Source organism: Leptonychotes weddellii, chromosome 3 (assembly GCF_054177405.1).
Source record: "Leptonychotes weddellii isolate Sample4059 chromosome 3, ASM5417740v2, whole genome shotgun sequence".
NCBI classification, from domain to species: domain Eukaryota; kingdom Metazoa; phylum Chordata; class Mammalia; order Carnivora; family Phocidae; genus Leptonychotes; species Leptonychotes weddellii.
Genome location: NC_138371.1, coordinates 112558322 through 112575629, shown reverse-complemented (window position 1 = coordinate 112575629; position 17308 = coordinate 112558322). Strand labels below are relative to the sequence as shown.

The following is a 17308-nucleotide window of genomic DNA, read 5'->3' as shown; positions in this document are numbered from 1 at the left end:
GTCATTGTTGTAAGTGTGTTTGGAGATAACAAGTGAAATCTGAAGGTGTCCTCGCAGAGACTGCTACATTGAGCCGTGGGCAAGATGCCACGGGTGCCTGGCTGAGGGACTGAGAGCCAGCCTGCCCTCTGCTGGCCACACTCGGTACCGCACCGGTCTGGAGGAAGGGGCCTCTGTTTATAATTTGCGCAGACCCAGTCCGGACTAAGCAAAGTATGGCCGTTCACGTGTTCAGAAGCATCTACCACACATTTAAGGAATTCATGCGGGGGAAAAGAGAGAAAAGACAACGACAGGCTAAACACGAATAATGAAGAAAAAGGAGAGACAGAGGAAGTGTCTAAGAGGAAAGACGGGATGCAGGACAGGCTTGGCAGAAGGTACCACTTGATGGTTCTGGTGTCACGGTTGCCTGGGACGGATGACATCCACAAAAGCCAGAACGGCAAAAGTGAACAGCACAGCACATGGACTGCATCCTTGGGGGACAAGGCCTTTGCAATACCAGTTTGGGAAGGTTGTGCAGATTTACGGTTAAACAGAAGAAAGGCTGGGGTCAGAGGCAACTGAGGAGTACCCAGAGCAGAAAAGAGTACAAACCCAGAACGAAACCACCATGCCTCCCGCCACCGGAAGCTAGCCGGCCCCGCTAGGAGACGCAGTCCTCGGGGCGCTGGGCCCCGTACCTTAAACAAGGAGGAGAACACATGAAATGTATACACCGCACAGGAGCCATCCGAGTCGCACATGAGCTGGTTGATGTGGCTGCGCCAGGCTTCCTCTGCGTCGTCACAGGCCGCCGGCTGGAATGCAGCAAGGATGGCCGAGAAGAAGGGCGAGGGTGGGGGAGAGACCCCCCTGTCACCTTCTCCAAAGCTGGGAAAGAGGAAGACAACCCTGTCAACAAGTGCCGTCCTCATCCTCTCCCGGGTCGCCTCCCTCTGGCCCTGCCGGCTATCCCGGCGAGGTTGCTTTGGGGACTCAGCTCTCCCTCCCCGATCTTCGCCATTCTCTTCTGAATCTAGAAAAGAGAATTTTCACCTCCAGAATTTCTGGGATTCCTCCCCTTCTGACTTCTTTTACAGTGAGTCGGGACCCGCCCCCGGAGCCTCCAGCAACGAGCGCTCTCGCTTTCCCAGCGGCCGTTCCCCAGACAGAGAAACATTACTTTTGGCACTTTTGCGCCTTTTCAGCTTTCATCATGAACCATTAGAACACAAATTTGGAGGGCGCCTGGGTGGCTCAGTTGGTTGGGCGACTGCCTTCGGCTCGGGTCGTGATCCTGGAGTCCCGGGATCGAGTCCCGCATCGGGCTCCCTGCTCGGCGGGGAGTCTGCTTCTCCCTCTGACCCTCCCCACTCTCATGTGCTCTCTCTCGTTCTCTCTCTCTCAAATAAATAAATAAAATCTTTAAAAAAAAAAAAAAGAACACAAATTTGGAATCTGATTTTCAGATTCCAAATGTGCTTTGTGGGAGAGAGTATAATGGCTGCACATGCATGAATGCCCAGGAGGGGAGGGTAGAGGGAGAAAAGGAAATGGAAGGATAGAAACGCAGGGTGAGAGACACGGAGCCCCACGAAGAAAGGAAAGATAATGACCACAGGCGAAAGGTCAGGTTCTTCTGTAGGTACTATTACCTTCAGCTTTTCCTTCCAAGGACAGATACTGCTCACCATAACAGAAGGTCTTTGTCTGGCCATATCAAAAGCTCCTTAGTTCTTGTCCACATTCAGAAGAGAGATTTTAGGATTCTTTCTTCTCTAGAAGTAAATCTCTAGCCTTATCACTTGTGATTTTTTTCTAGACACTGCGTTAGTGTGTGTGTGTGGTTTTTTCTTTTGTTTTGTTTTTTAAGTAGGCTCCATGCCCAGTGTGGAGCCCAACGTGGGGCTTGAACTCACAACCCTGAGATCAAGGCCTGAGCTGAGATCAAGAGCCGGCCGCTCAACTGACTGAGCCACCCTGGCGCCCCTGCATTAGTGTTTTTTATCTATTCCTCTCTATTTTCATCTATTCGTGTTCTCTGACTAGCTCTCACTAGTCTCAGAAATATCAGCCACCAGGCTGAAAGCCACCCACTTAAAAAAAAGAGTAGGTATTTAACTTCTAAAGAGCCTCTTGTTCTTGTCTTTTAACTCGGAGTGGAGAGAACTCCTCATTTCCAAGGTTTGCCAGTCTTGCTTATCTTCAAAGCTTGCAAGGCTTGGACCGTGTCCCCAGGCCCCTCTTTGGCTTTTGAGTTACTCTATGGCTTTACGTTGCTCGGTGTTACTCTGTGTTACTCTACGGCTTTTAGGAGTCACTACCTGAGTACCCCTTTCAGTTCCACACCAGGCCCTGCACCCAGGCCGGATGACTCTGACCAGCCGAGAGCCTTCGGAATCAGAAGTTGATTCGGACTCCTCATTAGGAGGTCCCGGCTGTGCCGTGTGACCTTTCACCTGAGATACAGTGAATGTGATACAATGTGCCAGGTACGCTGTCACCGCTCGTTCCCACCAGGGGCTGCTTTACCTAGCGAGAGTAAACTGGTCCAGTCCTCTATTGCCTTTTTCTTCTGCCTCAGTCATATCCAGGCTGAAGCTACCACTGCATTCGAAGGTTGCTGGGAGTTCATTGACAGAACTGGAGAGATCGTCCTCATGCACGGCCGTGTCTTCCTCCTCCTGGACGGCTTCAGCCTGGAAGAAGAAAGAGAGGAAAGCATCCCCCCACCTTGTAAGAATATATTTGGGGAAATCTATTCAACTAAAGGGAAAATAAAAGAGACCAATCCCTAGAGTGATAGAAATCGGGGGCATTGATTTTCCGGCTACAAAACAGTCACTTTCTATAACTGGACTCAGGAATTCTCAGAAGCACTGTTCATTCTTTACCTTCTTTTCAGTCTTGCCTATAGTAGTTTCCAAAGAGGCTCTTAGTAGATTGTCATATTTGATCCATGATTATGGGAGTATAAATGCTAAACTTAGAAAAGACCACAGAGACGCCTTGGTCTAGCCCTCGCATTTTACAGGAAACTCATGTGTGGGAAAGGGACTTGCCTGGCATCAAGTAGATAAATCAGGGCCTTTGGATTTAGAGCTCTTTCCACGGTACAAAACTTGCCTTCTAAAGCGAGCCTATCCAGAGGGAACACTCTGACACAGAATTCCTTTACCTATGGAAACTGGAATTTAGAATCATCAGTGGCTGATATAGTAAATGCTCAAGATAAACCTGCAGGGTGCATGAGTGGTCCACGGTTGTTCACTGAGCCCGCCATGTTGATAGGCCTTTTCATACTGGAAATCCTCTAAGACCCATTTACATACATGCTTTGCTCTTGGAACCCCCCCGAAGATAACGGATAGGAGAGGCTGCTCTCACATTGTTGTAGAGTGAGCAGCGAAATGCAAGGGCTCTAGGTCGGCAGAGCTGGGATCAGCGAGGGGCAGGAGAGAGACAGAGCTAGTGCAATGGAAAAAGAGGCTGGGTTTGAATGTGGGCCAGGGGGACTCAGCTGGAGAACTGACTGTTCTTTATGAGAGGAAGGAAGGCAACTGGGTTACAGACCAGAAGAGGAGAGGAAGACATCACACACACATGTTTCAGTGAGTCATTTTCTTAAAACAAAACCAGAGCCAGGCAAAAAGGAAATCTATATGAATTCAAGCATTATCACAGGTTGCTGGCTGGCCACCCAGTTGGTGTTTTGAATCTAGGATCAATAAAGAAATTAAGAGGGGTGTTTAAAGATATGTTAGGGAAACAAGATAGCTCATGCCTTTGAAGAAGTTGCTCATAAATACTGAGTTTCAGAGGCTTATCCATATCTGCTTTTTCCGGCTTTTTAAAACTACAGTGGTGCCAACGAGACTGGCTGCCGGTGACTGGTCTGGGTCATTAGTGTACATAAACCTAATCTATTAGGGGAGGGTTGGGTTCTCACAAAAATGTCCTTTATTTTCCCTTTCTAACATCACGGCTATATCGCACATTGCAGAAACTCAGCTCAGGAGGAAAACAGAGAGAGCCTTTCAGAAATTAGACTTAGCTTTTCCTTGATCAAATTAGATGATTCCTGCGTGAGTTCCTAAGTATATTACCACTCAGGTAGTGCTTTCTATGAGAAATCTGTGTAACTTGGCAATCAAAACAGAAAAATTGAGAGAATGACTATGGTAAGACTGAGAAATAGCAAATGCTAATAATTCACATTTATTTTGTGATGTCCTTCCCATGAGATTTAATTTCTTAATCTTAGGATTCTGGCATTTTAATCTCAGACAAGTTTCTTTTCTTTCTGCACCTTTTTTGGCTATAAAAGGGACTCTGCTGACTCTGAGAATCCAGACTGTAGTCCTTTTGCACTGAGGCTCTCTTAGAAATAATTCTTTAAGCTTCAACATTTTTAAGTGATTGCGATTTGGTTGGCTGTCCTTGGTTTAAAGTACCTGGACCTCAGATCTGTTTAAAGTGCACTGTAAAAAGAGTACACAACAGCCAGTTATTATATTTTTTTCCATTAGAAGTATCAGAAAGAATATACTTTTATACATTTTAAAAATTACTTTATAACTTTCTCTTTCAAACTTATACTACCACAGCAAACTCAGGATAAAGGACACCTACTACCAACAGCAGTAGGCTATTTTGGTATTTGTAACATAAGAAAATAAAATTCTATATTAAGGGGCACATATGTGGGCACTTATGTGAACACAGTATGGAAGTGGATAGTTTTAGGATTAGGATTAAAAATTAACAAAAAACGAAATATACATTGTTAGCTTTTTAAAGCCCTGACTTTTTAAATAAGAAAATTATATCCGTTACTTACTTTTCTCCTCTGTCTGGCTAGGACGGTTTTGTTTAAATCTGGCATAATATTGTGATTAACACTGAAAATTCCAATAGTATGCCAAAAGGCCAGAATGGAGTCAATGTACAAATTGTCTAACTGGTTCCTACATAGGAAAAAATTTCCCCAAGTACATGCAGACACCCACACCTCACTTAGCATATTGTTTTATAAAAGTCATGACAAAGAACAGCAGTTTCCAAGTCACAGCAATCTCAGACATACATCGATTTGTTTTGCCATTAATCAGCAGTGTTCCTGCTATATGGAAAATGCAAAATGTCTCATTTGAATAAGACCTCAAAGTGAATCTCTTTGAACCACCAAGAAGATGGCTGCTCATTTGTGAGGGTAAAACAACTTCAAAACATAGGCTCAGGTGCACAAATTCAATTATTTCAAAAAAGTCAGAAAGAAAAAAGATACAGTCCCTCCACTTAGAGCCCCCTAAGATTTCTCAGAAAATTGGAAGTACTTTTTCTTTAAGAAAACTACAATCATAATTGCCAAAATCTCTTCACCTTGGAGCCCTCAGAAATCTGCAGATTATTCATATCGGACAAAGACGCATCAAAGCTAGCCATTCTGGTGTTAAAGGAATGAGAGTCAGCCGGGGTCATGTCACAGGCTGTGGTGAGCGATTCCATGGGATTAGTCTCCTCAGAAGGGGAGCGAGTCATGATCTGTAGAGAAAGCAAAGCAAATAAAACCCAGTGTGGAGTTTCTTAAAAAGCTCAAATGATCCTTTATGTAAGAGTACAAACCATTGCCCGAGCTTGTTGTTGGGTGACAGATATTATTTAACGTGCATATTTCACTACTGGAACTTAAACCCAGCAGCTGGTGTAGGGCATTAGGGCGCAGAACTCTAAAACATGAACGCTTATATTTGCAGATAACCACATCCAAATGTCTGTTATATTTCCTAAAACTTCAGATGTCTGTTAAAAGATTCCAGCCTCATAAAAGTTATTTGAGGAAAAGTCCAGGCCTTAACGGATCTGATGGTGTTCAAGGCTTCTAACAAACACCCGAGCATCTGTGTCCGGTTGCAACCTATAGACAAGAGGCTTGTCACCGTCAGTTAGACACCACCTGATATTTCAGGTGTTAGTTTAGCAGCTGTGCAAAGTTTCTTTAGCGACAACTGGAAACCACGCTCCTGCTTCAATTACAAAAATAAACCTCCCGTTTCCCATGGCAGGAAGGTGGTCCCACTTACTAGGTCGGAGTGCTCCAGGATCTGGCTGGTTGTGAGGTCCTCCTCTTCGGAGGATTCATCGGAGTCCTCGTGGTTCATTTTATTTAGGCTGGGAGACCTTCCCGAAAGTTGGCGCTCCTCCAGAAGCTGCATATCACACTTGTCCAAACTGTCCAGAGAACGCCTGCGCACTCCCCAGTTGAAATTGTCCATACTCTCACCCTGAAATCACACCATCATCTGGTTTTTATGCCAGAATCTTCCTGCACTCACACCTTCACACATTTAATTAGTCATAGCTTAGAAATAAATGCTTTCATTATGAATTTCCAAGCTCTCATCTACTTTGGTACCAGACATTTTGTTTACGTGATGTGAAAGGTAGTAAAGCATAATATTTTCACCTAAATGCATATTGAATCATAGGCAGAAGTGATTACACACTTCTCTTGGGCCTGGTGGGTAATACCATGTTTTTTAAAAGGTGACTTTGGTCAACTCTGTAATGATCTAGGTTTCCAAAAATCTTTAAGGAAGAGACCATTTCTATTAAAACAACCTCCAAAGAGGTGAGGCCCCTCCCCGGCCCACTTAGTACTGTTTTCTTCGGAAGGAGAAAAAATAGGAGCTATGCTGTAACACATTCCACATCCTTCGGGTATTAAGTAGAAGAGTATTAGGTAAACATTCCAGCCTGTTCCTGCTACAGCGGTTTTCGCAGATCAAATGCAGAGTTAAAAGAATATCTGAGAGCAGCTGGGCGAAGTCTGATGGATCATGCACTATGCACAGGCCAGAGCAGAACGGCTTAACTTTTGCTTTAGGCTCATCTTTAAATAATTGTCCCAACATAGAAAACAGTTGCTTTCCTGGACCTGAAATGGTTGACTTGGTACCAAGCACTAATGCTGCCTTGTACCTTTTCATTTCTGAGACCTGGGCTAAGTGGCAATGCAGGTGTTAAAGCTTCTCGTTGTATCCCAGACTTTCTCTACTGACCATCTGATGTTAAATAAGTGTATCTGTCCGACAAAAAAATCTTTCCTAGAAAGTAATTTGGGTTTTATTTTTTCCTCTCTGTTAAAACAGGGATAAAGGAAGAGAAATAATACCCAGCCCCTTGATGAGCAAGTTTTAACCTATATAGATGGGTAATCTGAACAAAATCTAGCCCAGAATCCTTTCATTTAGAAGTCATTTGAAACACTGTCTGATGGTTCGCTGAAATAAAATAACTTTTTCTGGTGAGAGCTCAGTGAGTAGCATAATCATATAATATGAGAGATGTAAAATCACTTCTAAAATTATGACCTTTAAATTTATTAATCTTCCTTTGGTTTAAGGATCTATTTCTTCTGGATCCTAATGAAGCAAAACTTGCCATTCTCCTAGATCTCTCATATAACAGATGCTTTAACTTTTCTGAAGTCTTTTTTGGCTATTCATGGCAGAAGGCAATAGGTAAGAATCCTAAACACATTCTGGATCTGATACGAAAATTATTATCATGATTTATCCCCATGTATGATGTTTATGATTGTTCTTAGGGCTGTGTGATTATACAGAGTAGCTGCATCTGCTATTTTGTCTGTTATCTATACCTTTATCTGTATCTGCTATGATAAACTGTCACCAAATAATTTTTTTCCTAGTGGAAAAGATTAACTGTTTTGCTGGGATTTTAAAATAGCTATTTCCGTGAAAAACTGAAAGAAAAATGTGGAAAAGGCAAGAGTTCTGGAAAGAAAAAGAAAATGCAATGTGTGAAGAAGTTAAAAAGATGAAAAGAATAAGAATACAGAGAAAAAGAAGAACATGCAAACTACTGGGAGAAATATCCAAATATGAATATAAAACCTAATTCCTAAAGTTGATTCTCTTGCACCAAATCAGTGAATGGGTTGGATGAACTATCTTAGGCAACAGTTCTGGAAGTCTCGCATGCTGAACCTGAGAAGAACCATGAGAGAAATACAGACGTCTAGGTGAGGGAGTGCTACCCTGGGCATGGATCGCTGTTCCTAGTGATATGACTGCACCTCTGAGCTCCATCAGAGACGAAGGTGTTGAAACTGTTTCCCTGGTAGTGGCTGAAGATAGTATGGGTATCTATAGTCTAGCTCAAGTTCAAGTGTGTGGTTATTAAAAGCCAACCTACGTGGTCAAAAGTCAAAACAGTGTTTTACTGATTATGTCAGATTTTCTACATGTGAGAAATTTAGGAGATGGCTAATTATTCAAGACAATCTGCATCTGTCAGTTATCAAACTTAAATAACTACTCAGGATTTGTACTGAGATGAGAAAGTATTTGTGACTGAACATTCTAGAAATGTTAGAAATAATATTCTTTGAAATAATTTTTTTTCCATACTAGAACTCTGTCAAGTAAGGATTATTGTTGAAAGAATGTAGGTGCAGTGTGGTCAAAATGTATTTCCTCAAATATACACCTTCTCAGAGTAAGTCTGACACGACACAGATAGAGTAAGGTGCTCATAGGTCAGTTTGCCCATGATGGCCCTGGCTTCTGCCTGTTGTCTACGTGCAGTTATTATTAGCACACCCTTTTACTTGAGAAATGTTCTCATTTGGATGAAACTTTATATAGTTGCCATACAGAGAGAGCTCCTAATGCCTGGAAAGGATCTGATTGGAAGTGTTGGTGGTATATTGTTAGGTGCGGCTCGTTGGCTTCACTTTTAATAAGAGGATTTAACAACAGAACCAATCCAGCTGGACGGCTGCCTTCTCAGAAATTGTAAGATTTCCATAGATCATATTTAAAACCTCACTTTCGCTCAAGAGATAGACTTCTGCGACTTCTAGAGTAGGCATACCAGGATTTTAAAACTATCTTGTATTTATAGTTTAGAAAATATTTCCATACTGGAGCAATAAAGAAAAATCCTCCTTGTATCACACAGACCTTAATGTAAATATGCACGCAAATAGGCATACATACGCTAGAAGGGAGGAAAAAAGCAATTATGTTGTTATAAGTCTGCAATGATGCAAAACATCTACTTAGCGTATCTGAATTAAAGATAGCATCATCTTACCTGAAGTTCCTGGGTAGCAGATTGGACAGAAAAACAAATAAGAGGTCTATTTAAAACAATTATATTAAAGATACTCAAGTGCATTCATCTTAGTTTTAACACAACAGCAATACACAGGGCCAACGATATAGCCTTCAGTAGATGTGACTTTAAAAAAAATGGTGAAGATATATAAACCCCCAAAGAGAGAAATCAGTATCAAACACCAGGAAGTTCGAACCCTTTTGGGGGTGGATGGTGCAGCTGGGGTAACAAATCATAAAAACAATTTCTGAAATAGCTTGCCACTTCAGGGACTGGCAGCTTCTGCTCAACACTTTTTTGGGGGAAGAGGGAGGGCGGATGCTTAAATTTTTATTTGTGAGAAAATTGTTCAACTTAGTGAGAAAACGAATGAGGGTCATCCACTGGGGGAAAAAGAAAAGGTGGCATCACCTGATCCATCTCACAAGACTAAAGTGTTTGTGGTCATGGTGTGTTCATTGCTGATGTGCAATTAATAGCCAGGACATGGCACCTTTTAACGATCCTGAAAAGTTCCAAGGCAAACTGTTACAGAGAGGAGGCAGTAAATTCGGAGACTATTTAATGAAAAGGAAGAGACATAAAAAAAACAAAACAAAACCTTGTCTTTCTTTTTTGATAATTGTGTTTTGCTCTAGACGCCAGATGAGCTTGGCTTTCTCAGATGAGAATATGCTGAAATTATTCACCAATGACAGTACAAAGGGCTGCCTGCTGCATGCCTGACACTCGGCAGAGGCTATCTTAGTCCCAGCATCAACTTGATAAGCAGTTATTACCAAACCCATTTAACAGATGAGGAAGTCAAGAGAAACTGCATCCACGTTTCAGGGCATAAAGCTCTGTCAGTGGCAGAGGTGAAATTCCAAGTTGGACTGCCTGACTAAAGCTCGGGCATTTTTACTCTAGCACTTGGTAAACTTGCTAGAATCCCTTATTATAATCTTATTGAGAAGTAGCAAAACATTCTCAGATAGTTTATTTTATTTGGATGGAATAGATACTCTCACACTCTGAAGTTTCTTATAAAATCTTAATTGAATAAGATAAAATGATCACTATGATTTTGAGGTTCCTGTCTGCTAGGAACACTAGAAGGGAGAGGAAGTATTCATTATTTATTGTCCCTGAAAAACATTAGTATAATATTTATTTTCAAGTGAGAGCCACCTCCGATTTTCCTTCCTTTGTTCTGATAGAAATTAAATTTGTTAGTTTTTCTGAAACTGTGTCTGATTCCTCTACTTTACATCACTCCTGCAAGGTCACGTCCCATAACACATTTTTTTTTTTTCCTTTTGGCTGAGACTAGAAAATAATACTTCTCTTTCTTCCTTATTTTCCCTCCTTATTTTAACTTCCAGAGTAAAGAGGGTGCCTAAGCTTGAATTCTAGCCTAAGAACAAAGATTAGGTCAGTGGCCCAGATCAGGGAGCTAATCTTCGGACATTCCCTATAGCTCTGGCTCAGAGACATTTTGAAAGTATTCTAAACGGTTTTATTTTGGTTTAGACTTTTTAAAACAGTCCTCACTCCACTTAGTGATTGATTTTCTCTATTACTCATTAAGGTTAACAGTCAGAAAACTCTGCAATCCTTGTTACAGGTTCTAGAATAATGCAAGGTGAAAAGCTGACACTTATTTTAAAGATGCTTTAAGGACTGGGTCCGCTCAACTTGTTTTCTAGAGAAAGAACAGGAGCCTCCCTGGTGGTCTAGTGGTTAGGATTCGGCGCTCTCTAGAGAAAGAACAGGTAAAGAAAACATTCTTCATTCTGAGGACATAATTCTCCGCAGACATCCAGGCTAGGCCATAGCTCCTTGGCCTTGCCTCGACATAAGATGACTGGTCCGCAATCATATCCTTTTAGGGAAGGTGAGCTGCTACCGGAAGCACCATTTCTCACAAGTTTATAGGTAAGTCAGGAGGTGCCTACCCATCACGGGATCCCTTTGAAGAGGGGCCTCCATTTTAAATGTAAGACTGGCAGAAAGCCCTTTCTCTGTCTGGGAAAATCAGTGCATTTAGCTAAACGTGAACTCCAGTGTGTTAAGGAACACTGTGAGCCAGTGCGGTACCAGGCATGTTTACATATGCCAGCCTCCCATCAGTCAATTTTGTTTTCCTCCACGAGGCAGAGACTACCCCCAGCTGGAAATGAGAGGGTCAGACTGATGCCCCTCCTTCCAATCCCGGTTTTCAAAACCATGATTCATAACAGAAAGCATCCTATTACCATAATTATCATTCAAATCCACGAATCTGCATTTGCCGGCTGAGACATGAATTCAGCTGCTCCAGGTGCTGGGAACACTAGCTACCAACCTAGAGCAGAGCCCAGAGCTCTTACGTGCCTTCTCTCTTGTTTCAAGTTGTAATGATTTCATCAAACGGCACAAGGATGCTGGAGCCCTCAGACTCCTGTCTCCTGTTGGAGCAGGCAAGCTTTGAAGTCATCGAGTAATTTCACTTTTAAAATAATTAGATGCTTAGCATGTATTACCCAGGCACCAGTGAACAGGCTCAGAACTTGAATGTTTTTGTGATTTTTTTTTTTTTTAAGTTCACCTTTGTACTGCGCACACACACAGTCTTTGTGTGGTCATTAAACGTCAGATCTTTGCCATTTAGAAATAACTTGGCAGTTTATGCTGTGGACTCAGACAGGAAGGGTGTGGTAACTTTTGCCAAAGTTAAGCTGCTGTACTTTGAATAAGTTGATTCAAAATAAAGTGTACAGCTTTCCAATTAAAGACTCTGCTATAAAACCTCATCATTTAGCGGGTAAAAAGAAACTGTTTTCGTTAGTCGAGGAAAGGCTGAGTGGGTTATTTTTTACAGAGAATATACTGTACCTCTCCATCCTCCAGCTCCACATCTAAGAAATCGAAGTCCCTAAAGACTCTAAACTGCTGCTCGCTGTTTGTGTCATCCATGTTCTCCTGCTCTCGGGCGCCGTCCTCAGAAGACACCAAGCTCGTCTGGTGCTCAAGCAGATCCAAATCCCCACACGATGAAAAAATCACCTAAGAATCACAAGAGTCCTCTCCTGAGAGACCGTCCTCCCGTCGGTTGTTTGTGCTACAAAAACTGCAATTGGCTCTTCATGGCCCTCTATTTCCAGTACACACCTAATTCCTTAAGTGGGTATTTTTAGAATGTTCTTTTATTATTTATGTTGGACAGGTGCCTTCAGATTAAACTCATTGCAAAGACACAAGTTCACGCAGGAGGAAAATGCTCAAGTCACATTGCTGCTGCTTAACGGACGAAGACTGGATCCCACCTGGGGGGGGGTGGGTGTGTGTGTGTGTGTGTGTGTGTGTGTGTGTGTGTGTGTGTGTGTGTGTGTGTGTGTGTGTGTGTGACAACTGAGCATGTGTTCACAAACTAGGGCAGCCAAGAAATTTTCCACTGTTTCTAAACGGAGGTTAGAAATTGTACATATGCACATACACTTTACAAACATATGAGCACATAATATTTTAAGGACTACTGATACCTGTAGAATAACCTGTGAGAGCAAAGAATTTAACCCTTTCAGAGATAAACCAGGAACTGATAAAGAAACAGAAGCCAGAAAGTACAGTCCTTGCTCATTTGAATTACAGACGAGTATGTGAGTAGCCATGCTCGTAATTTATACCTAAATTCCTTTCCTGTTGATATAAACAGAACAAAACATTTTTTCCCCTATTAAGATCTTTTGTATGTTAATATCTTAAAACTGTCTTTTGTGTTTAGGTTCTTTCCACCGGGACATTTACTAGAACTTTACAGAAATAAACTGCAAATGAGGGATGCCTGGGTGGCTCAGTCGTTAAGCATCTGCCTTTGGCTCAGGTCATGATCCCAGGGTCCTGGGATCGATTCCCACATTGGGTGCCTTGCTCAGCAGGGAACCTGCTTCTCCCTCTGCCTGCCACTTCCCCTGCTTGTGCGTGCTCTCTCTCTGACAAATAAAATCTGTTAAAAAAAAAAAAGAAAGAAACTGCAAATGAACCTAAATGTTTTGCTATCCAGCCTTTCCTGAACATAGATTGATATTAAATAAAGTGATCAATAAGATTTTTAAAAAGATTTTATTTATTTACTTATTTCTAGGATGTGAGCAGGGGGAGGGGCAGAGGGAGAGGGAGAGAGAATCCTCAAGCAGACTCTGCAGTGAGCGTGGAGCCTGAAGCGGGGCTTGATCTCACGACCCTGAGATCATGACTTGAGCTGACATCAAGAGTCGGACTCTTAACTGACTGAGCCACCCAGGAGCCCTGCAAAGGCAAAGTGCTCTTTCCCTCTCCCTCCGCCTGCCCCTGCCACTTTCCCCTCATCCCCTCTGCCCTCGGTAATGTCACCAGAGCAGCAACAAACCCAGTGATCAATAACACTAAAAAGGTGACTTCAGTGGAAGCCGAGCTTAGCTGCTGGCTGGCTGGCTGGCTGGGGCGCATTTCCCAGATAAGAAAACACCAAACTGCGCTTGCGTGAGAATATATGAGCCTCCAACATTTCATCTGCTCATTAACTACACTAGTAGATACATTTTGAGATTTAAAAGACAGCTCCCTGGAGCAACTGTTTGCTAATTCTTACTTTATTTGGGAAATTATTTAGTTTGCTATTTATTTTTTTGTTGATAACAAAGATGCTGAGATACGGATGAAATAAAAATGCCCAGTGAAACCAGACCCTGAGATTTTTATTGCTTTGGCTACAGTAGACTCATAGACAACTTGAATTTTCAAAATTAGCTTCAGTCCTAATGCTGTGATTATTTATTTATTCCAAAACCCAATGGCATGTTGTTGTTCTGTTTTAACTGTAACATCAGCGGATGTTTATAAGAGAAAAAAATCCCATAATGATATATCGTTATTTCCATCCCTATTGTGCATAAAATAATGACATCACAGGAAGAGGCATGCATACACAGAGTAAAATTACACCCCAAAGGAATGTTTATTAAATATCGTGGTGCAGGAGAGAGTCATAAATAAGGACGTCTGAGCATATTTATAAAAAAAAAAATCCAAGAAATTTTAAACAATGAAAACAACTGAATATTTATTTGCAGACAAACTGGAGGAAACAGCCATTCATTGTTTCTGAACTAAGTGAGATTAAAAATCATAGTGTGGAGAGAAATAATCTACAGGCTTGATCTAGATGGTGGATATCATACCTGTAATTCATAGCAGACTTCTCTAAAGCTAAAAAAGATCAAAGGTAAAAAAGATATGGTGTCAACATACACGTGATACATGACAGAACTTACTGATGGATTTTTGCTTAATCCTACTTCTTGGCCACACAGAGAAAGAACGTGCACCAACTTCTCTTTTGTCCTCTTCTGGAAAAGAGACACACAAATACATTTTAATCACGGGGTCCTGTGATCAAATCTGTTCCAATACTGTAAGCCACTAGCCACATTTGACTATGGCCCCCGAAATGTGGCCAGTAAGAATTGAGACGTATAATATACAAAAGGAATGCAAAGTATCTCAATAATTGCAAAATAGTGGCTGCATATTGAAATAATAATACTTGAGATGTTTTAGGTTAAATAAAATATGTTATTAAAAATGATTTTACCTGTTTCTTTTTACTTTTTTTTTTAAAAAGGCGACTATTAGTTTAAAATGAGACACACATTATGTTTCTACTGGACAGTGCTGATCTGAGTTTTCCCAATGGAGGGCGGGTGAAAATCAGCCCCTGGGTTCTTCAGCAGACACTCCTGACTCCCCTTGATAATCTTTTCTTGTCTGTTACAACTTTCGGCATTAGCAAGGCTTTCCTTACACCTAAATTAAATCTATTATGTTCCAGCACAAATCTATTTTCCTCAAATGGGAGAATAACTTTACTTTCTACAGAATTAAAAAATTCAATTATCTGCCAGCCATATTAAATCTTCCTGAAGTTAAACAGATTCAATTCCTTTTGCTTTTCTTCACAAGCCTTATTTTTAGGCACTTACCCATGGAGATCCTTCTATAAACTTGTCACATTTTCCAATGACATAGATAAACTAGATCTCAGGATGATTGGTGAGTTGAGAATGAAAAGGAAGAGTAGCCAGGGCCTAAAAAATGTTAATGTACTTCAGAAATGCTCCTAAAGCCATCTTCCTAACTCTGTAAAATGATTTTTTCCCTTTTAATCTGATTTAAGTTAATGTGGAGACTGCTCGGAGGCCAATATCACTCGTAGCTTTTCTTTCTTAATGGAATTTGGCTTCACTGCATTCTTCTTTCCAAAATTATAGAAGGGACACTCAATACCGTGTCTTTTCAAGGTCAAAGACAGGAAGACCTTGATGTGGGTGAATGGCAAGAGATTTGCTAAAATATTTTCCTAAGTTTTAGTGGGCATTTTACAATTGTGGGAAGGAATCAATGTAGAGGAACCTGGAACTGGGATGGATAGTTTTCTTCTCTTTTCCAGAACCCCAAGAAAGTATAGTAGGTTCTCTTGCTCAACAGCTCAATGAAACGTCACTGAGAAGCAGCTGTGGCCAGCAAGTGTGATGCTTTGCGCTTCACTCCCCTAATCTTGGTGAGCCCTGCGGTCCCCTGCTCAGCACCCACCATTTGGCCTTCTTCCAACAATACGGTCCCTCTTTTTCTCTTGGGGACAGCTCCTCTCCCACTAAGTGGGGCTTTGCCTCCCTCACACATGTTGTAAGAGTCCTTTCTCTAGAATCACTACGGATGCTGGGGAGGGAATGCCTCTGTCCTGGAATCATCAGAGCCAAAGACCATGCAAGTCTGGAGCTGCTGGAAGCTGTTGGTGCTTCATAAGACAAGAGTCTGCTTGAGAATGAAGTCGCCAGAGAGGGAAGGAGGGCCAACACTGGGAAGGGAAGGGGAGGACAGCGAGAAGGGGAGAGAGAGAGAGGTTAAGGATCCAGTTCCTTGGTTTTGTGTACTAGAATCTAGCTGTGCGTGAAACCAAGCTACGGGAGTTAATAAATTCCTTTTCCACTTGAGGTAATTTTCCACTGGGCTTCTGTCAAGTTAGTTACCGAAGAGCCCTGAATAATGCAGAGGTTTCACCCGACAGCAATTCTGATGACACTCATGCTGTAATGCAGTCGCCCAGTGAGTGAATGGACCTACAGAGAGATCCAGCAGCCTGCTCTGCTCCGACTATGGCTCAGACTGTCCATGGAGACCATGACTGGAGTGCGTGCTTGGGGGACAGTGGTCAGAAGGGCCACCGGAAAACAAAGTATTTGCACATCTTAGACAAAGTACAGGCCTCCCGAATGTCCATTCATGGAGCAGCGGGTAGATCTGACTACTTCCTACCTTCTCTTTCCTTCCTGGTCCCTTAGCATCATTGACTAATCTCTTCCCTCCTCCCTCCCCTCTCCATCTGTGTAAGAATTTAGATAATTTTACCAGTCTACAAAGCACTGTGGCTTGAGGAAGCAACCAGAAAAGCAGATTCTGCATTCTTGTGCAGCCTTATCATGTAGAACTGGTTGGGAGAACTAAGGATGCATTATTTGGAGAAAAGAGAGCTCATGTGGGTGAGATGCAGAGGGGGTGGGGTTTCTTTATCTATTTGAAGGACTGCCATGTGAAAGAGAGGTCACATTTCATTTGCTAAGCCTTAAGGGAACTAGGACCAATGGGTAGAAGCAGCAAACATCAGACTTCAACTAAATGTAATGAGCTGTTCCAAGATAAAATAGGTTCCCTTGGAATGCCAATCACTGAAGTGTTGAAGCCTAGATGGGCAATGTCAGGATGGCAAGGGAGAAGCCCTTATCATATGGGCAGTTGCGCTCGAAAGTTCCCTCTGAACTCCCTTCCAATCCTGGGAGGCTAGGAGTCTATACCTGAGAGTACTGGGGCCTTTTCCAGCTTACAGGAACAAGGACATTGGAGTTGGAGCCTGATGACGTAGATGATGTGCTCCTGGTGACGGCCACAGCCCTGGGCTTCCCATCCCGTCCAGAAGAGTTCTGCAGCTCATCGTATCGCCTCCCGATGATTGGCGTCTTGACAAAAACAAGGAAAACAAAAGTTCACGTTCTTCCATCCGCTTAATAGTTCTGTGGAACACGGGATCACTCTACCCAGCAGCAACCAAGCACTGCTCATTTGATTAAACCTTAGAGAAGTTCAGAGTTACAAGTAGGCTCATTTTCCTGATGTTCAAACA

At 42.3% G+C, this 17308-nt stretch overlaps 1 protein-coding gene across 1 annotated transcript in view; it reads right to left on the bottom strand.

Moving 5' to 3' along the window:
* FRY (FRY microtubule binding protein) overlaps nucleotides 1-17308 on the bottom strand; it is a 241551-nt gene that overhangs the window by 31319 nt on the left and 192924 nt on the right. Inside the window, exons 44-50 of the mRNA XM_081815497.1 lie at nucleotides 16983-17144; nucleotides 14406-14480; nucleotides 11989-12159; nucleotides 6069-6269; nucleotides 5368-5529; nucleotides 2518-2684; nucleotides 687-876 (exon numbers count right to left, since the gene is read on the bottom strand). Of these exons, the coding sequence (XP_081671623.1) occupies nucleotides 687-876; nucleotides 2518-2684; nucleotides 5368-5529; nucleotides 6069-6269; nucleotides 11989-12159; nucleotides 14406-14480; nucleotides 16983-17144 (1128 nt within the window). The remainder of the gene's footprint in view (nucleotides 1-686; nucleotides 877-2517; nucleotides 2685-5367; nucleotides 5530-6068; nucleotides 6270-11988; nucleotides 12160-14405; nucleotides 14481-16982; nucleotides 17145-17308) is intronic.